Source organism: Atta cephalotes (genome assembly GCF_000143395.1).
Source record: "Atta cephalotes unplaced genomic scaffold scaffold00023, whole genome shotgun sequence".
Lineage (NCBI taxonomy): Eukaryota > Metazoa > Arthropoda > Insecta > Hymenoptera > Formicidae > Atta > Atta cephalotes.
Genome location: NW_012130087.1, coordinates 4492310 through 4497655, shown reverse-complemented (window position 1 = coordinate 4497655; position 5346 = coordinate 4492310). Strand labels below are relative to the sequence as shown.

Genomic DNA, 5346 nt, shown 5'->3' with positions numbered 1-5346 from the left:
CCCTTCAATGATAATTAAAATTGTAAATTCTTTTATCGTCTTAAGGAATCTAATTGAAACTCTTTTTGAAAAAATCGAAAAATTTTTTTTGCATTTTTTAAAAGTTTGAACCTTTAAAAATATTTTAAGCTACAAGACCAATGTCAAAATGTCAAAAAGATGAATGTTCAAAAATTGGTCAAGTTATAAGAATATATAGGGAGGCGAATCAGCTTATCGCGCGCCATTGACCAAGCTAACCAAGAAGCCTCTATCTGAGTATCTATCTTTTGTGTTTTTGTATACGAGCTACTCCGTGGCCATTTTCTAGAAGCTGAAAGCGAAGTGTATGGTGCTGGAATAGCAGATTAAAGGTAAGGCCATTTTATTATATAAAAAAAATCGTTTCGAATTTTCTTTTGCATTTTTCTCGAAACTATATTTTTCAAGACAGGTGTAAACTTTTCTCTGAAACTATAACAATCCGATTGACTTCAATTTTGGCAGGAATATTCTTAAGAAGATTATTTATCGTGTAACGTATGATTTTTTTGATATGTTAACTCATTTATTTATAACAAACTTTTTAAGATGAAAAAGATTGTCGTTTTAAGATGAAAATAATTTTTTTTTCAAATCGAGCTACTTTCCATATTTCTCAAAAAAAAAACCTTATGTTACACGGTAGCTATTACATCTGTTTACAAGAAAATATTTTGTTTTTTGATTTCAGATCACTCCCGCCCTTGGAAATATTTCACCCCGTCCGATCTGCTGCAACGAAGAAACTTTGTGAGACTTGCTCTATAATTTAAACTTTTTAATTAATCTGTTTCAAAAAAATAATACAATATATTAAATTTAATTAAATAATTAGACTCTTTACAATTGCATATAAAAAAAATTAATTATAAAGAGGCTAATATGGGAGTCAACGCTATAAGTGCGTAAATTCTTTCTAAATTATTATTTAATAAATGATATACAAATAATATACATTTGTCAAATCTATTTTAAAATTTACAAATTTACAGTTTGAACATTGTATATTACACAAATAAAATATAAGTTAATTTTACGCAGTAAGTAATTTAAAAAAAAAATACTCTCTGTGCTTATTTTAGATCCTGTCAAGGTGGTTAGATCCCTTAAGTAACTATTATATTGCTCAAATGGTTAATTGCTAGAAACTTTAGATAGAAATTTTTATAAATTAAAATTTATATACAATTGTTATTTCTATATAATGCATCCAAAAGAAAGTTGATAATTTCGTATCTATATTAATATATATATATTAAATATATTATACAAATATATCAGTTCATAAATTAATTATTGATTAATTTAATCTTAAAAAGAAAATTATTTAAAGTAAATTAAAGTAAAATTTCAAATCATATATAATAATTTATTGCTTCTTCTACAATACAATAGCAAATTACAACATTGCAGCAATATCCCTATAAGCGCATAATATTATTTGATATTAAGTAATTTTAGACATATTCTTAAAATATTAAATGCAACATTTTAAGAATATTGTACTAAAATTATATAATATTAAATAATATTCCCGAAATATTAATGGAAGGTTATATGTTCACTCCTGATAATATTACATGATTATTAAAAGTAACATTATTTAATGATATTGTAATATTGTATAAACATTAAACATTAAAAAGTATTATAACAAAATTTACTTCAATTTGTAAAACTGTTACAACTGTTTAGTATACATTTAAAAACTGAAAATAATTTTGGCGCGCAATTGTAGAACTGAATATATACTTAAAATCATGCGAAAATGTTTTTTTAGCACAAAATGCAGCATAAACTAATAAGAACTTTTCGTTACTGGATTGTGAATTCAAATTACACTAAATTAAGAATATTTATAACATTTTAATAATATTTCAAAGATAATAAAATATAATATTTAGGATATTATATAAGTAGACATATAACCTCTATAGAATACTCTCATTAAAAAATATATGTTATTTTCAAAATATTATAATAATTTATTTTAATTTTTTAATAATAACCATATAATATTCTAGGAATATTTTGCGCTTATAGGGATTGCATGTTGCAGCAATATTACAGCGCGTTATCGCAATGATATTGTTGCACTAACATTCTGTACCAAACAACAAAAAAAATAAAAATTTCTGTCCATGTTATAACAAAATACTAGAGATATTACTTATTTTCTCAAGTTAATATTGATTAAATTAATCGGAGTCAAAGTTATCTATAATCTCTGATGTCACTCACTCAACTACTACTATAGTTACTACCTGCCGGCAATTGTAGCAATCTAGCAAACTTCACGACGTTCCACGTGACATATGGGCGCGGAAATCGATCTTTTGATTTGTAAAAAAGTTCGATCGGGGTCGTCGAGAGCGCGTTTTATCGAGACGCGATTACATTTACTAATATAATGGGCGTCTAATCAATAGAGAAAAAGGACGAAAGAAATGGCTCTTTACGACAATCAACATTGGCTCCTGTCGCACATCAGAGACAGTTTTCTCGCGACGGACGACACAGGTATATACTTCTAAAAAAGTTAGGTTATAATCATCGGCGTTTTCCGAGACATTACTCCGATTCAGAAATATTCTGAAATAATATTTCCAATGTCGATGATTCATGCTTATTGTAAGATAAATTAAATTAAAATTAATTGTTCATATATTAATGTAACTCAGAAAATAAGCCAAATGCTTTAATAAATAGTATTTATTTATGTTCTATATTACAATTAATTTATTTTGAATTCTAATTTTTGCTGTATATGTCTTATATTATTCTCGAGCTTCTGATATACATTGTCAGTACTGCAAACCTATAATTTATGTATACCATATATTTTCATATTGACAATAATATATATCAGAACACAATTTTGATTGAAAGGTATGTGTGACATGGTGATACTAGGAGAGGATATTCCTAAGCAGTTGAAGAAAAATGGTACCTTGCAATGTTATCCTGGTATGGAAGAAAGTGATGACGAGGATTTAGATGTGATGGCAGAATCATATGATATACAAATGGGTACATACTTCTGTTTTCTATTATTTTATGTAAGAGTATCATGTAAAATCCAAATTGGAATTAATTCAGTTAGAGTCTATAAAATAATTTTTATAATATAATTTGTTATAATTAAAATTAAAATAAAGTATAATTATTTCTATTGAATTGCTTAATTATTATGCATCGTTCTAGAAATGCCATTCAGTCATAGACAGAGATCTAATACTGCACAAAGATTAGAGAAAATGGATATAGAAAGGAAAAAAGCTGCCAAAATCAAGCATGTTAAATGGGAACACAATCTTAGTGCTGTGACACCTGCAGATCAATCAGATCTATTTCAAAGAAAAGATTTTCGTAGGAAAACTCCACTTAAAAAAGGACAATCTCTTTTATCGGAACAACTTGAAAAATGTCCATATTTACCACCAAACCCATTTAAAGAATATATCAAATTTGATGGCGACGTATGTATCCGTTTTCCGTTTCTCAAAAAGTTTATTTCCAAAAAAAATCTCTTAAAAGATGAAAATTATATATTACAAGATTAGATTTAGCAAAAAAAAAATGGAGATTATGTATTATAAAATTATTCTTATGAGCTTCATTCTTGAAAAACATGATTATAATATTAAAAAAAAATTCTTTATGCAGACACAAGTGAGCGTTCCTGTGAGAAAGTACAGGATATTCATGTGTATGTTGCCGAAAGAGGACAGGACGTATCCGCTTCAAGCAGCTGTGATAGTAACAGCACGAGTGTTGGACTTCATTGGGTTGATTTGCTACAAATATGCAATTGAACATCCCGACCATAATTTGAAGTCTGTAACAAGTTACTTTATTGCTAGAACGTATATTTATTTATAAAGTCTCCGTTGGCCGTTACTTCCAGGGAGGACATTTCACATTATGGATTGTACATCACTGAGGATGACGGTGAGATAGACTGGGCCTTTCCTTGTTTAGACCCACACGAAACTATCTCTAAGTTCGAATTTACTACACTGGGCTTGATCGAAATGAAACCAAGTGATAAAGCACGATACAACACAATAAGTTGCATTGAGAAAAAAGATGAAGAAATTCTGGATGGTAAGGATAAAGAGCAAGAGGAAGTTGCAAAGGACTTGGCCAAGATGGAAGGTCATACTACTGCGATGGAGGCGCCATTGTATCAGTCATATAGGTATTTCCTTAATATATTACATATCAAGTTACATTATCATATCAAGTTTTTTATGAAATAATTGTTATTGATACATTGAAATAACAATTAGCAAATAATACGTAAATAATATGTAAATAAAACTATAGAAAAGTGATGAAAATTAAAGAGAAGTACAGTGTTGAAAACATATATAATAATTAAATTGTAATAAAGCGAGAGAATAATATAAGATTCATAATTGTCGAGATGTGTGTGTTCAGATTGAAGAATATTCATAATAAGAATATTCTCCAAAAATTACAGAGTATATATAATTAACAAAATGCGAGCAAAAACTGAGATTCATCTTGGAATATCGGGCGAAAAGATAGAGATAGATCCAGTAATAACAGGCAAGGGTGCTGCCAGATTTTGGAATAGACAACGGGCAGTCAGTTATCACATAGACAACATCGCATGGTGCGAAGTGACTGAGATTAAGGGATCGAAAACTATATTTACGCTGGTTTATACCCCGCAATCCAGCGCTCCAGATAATATTCTGAGTCAGTTATTTTCTTTTTATATAATTACATATTGATCATTTCACTTTATGATAAAAATTAATATTTCATAAACCGACGTTTTAAATTTATTGATGGTACTATAGGTCAAAGTCATTCGCTTCATCAATCAGCATCTTTCAAGAATCATGATTTCGAGGCGGATTCACTGACAGCTGAAGAGATTGTACGAAAAATTAATCACATCCTGGAACTACATAGCAGTCAGTCAAGGAAGGAATATCTCGCACAAAAGGAGAGGAAAGCAGCAAGAAGAAAGAGCTTCCATCTGCATAGATGACAACTCTATTGGTTATTCCGTACAATCTTAGATTATTTAAAGCATTGAATATTAGTATATCATAAAATGTGATCATAAAAGTTACTCTAAGAAATATCTTTTCATACAACCGAGTTAATATCTCGAATTTCATTGACGTGCCAGAAATGGCAGGAGAGAGAGAGAGAGAGAGAGAGAGAGAGAGAGAGAGAGAGAGAGAGAGAAGAAGAGTACTCTACTATATTATATATATAATTAATTAATAGTACTAGTATAATTAGTTAGTTAAGTTTATTTAGTTATTTATTTATTATTACTAT

General features: G+C 28.6%; 1 protein-coding gene across 1 annotated transcript; it reads left to right on the top strand.

Moving 5' to 3' along the window:
* Positions 1-2468: 2468 nt before the first annotated feature.
* LOC105619943 (target of rapamycin complex 2 subunit MAPKAP1) lies at positions 2469-5047 on the top strand. The gene is made up of 7 exons (XM_012201457.1): positions 2469-2541; positions 2911-3051; positions 3226-3500; positions 3688-3857; positions 3929-4222; positions 4508-4749; positions 4854-5047. Exons 1-7 carry the CDS (start codon positions 2469-2471, stop codon positions 5045-5047), a joined length of 1389 nt encoding a protein of 462 aa, XP_012056847.1.
* Positions 5048-5346: the final 299 nt, after the last annotated feature.

Excerpts from the sequence above, each read along its gene's own strand:
- LOC105619943 (XM_012201457.1), top strand. The coding sequence starts at position 2,469 with ATGGCTCTTTACGACAATCAACATTGGCTCCTGTCGCACATCAGAGAC. Across the intron at positions 2,542-2,910 it reads TCTCGCGACGGACGACACAG|GTATGTGTGACATGGTGATA; the intron begins GTATATACTTCT and ends TTTGATTGAAAG. Across the intron at positions 3,501-3,687 it reads ATATCAAATTTGATGGCGAC|ACACAAGTGAGCGTTCCTGT; the intron begins GTATGTATCCGT and ends TTCTTTATGCAG.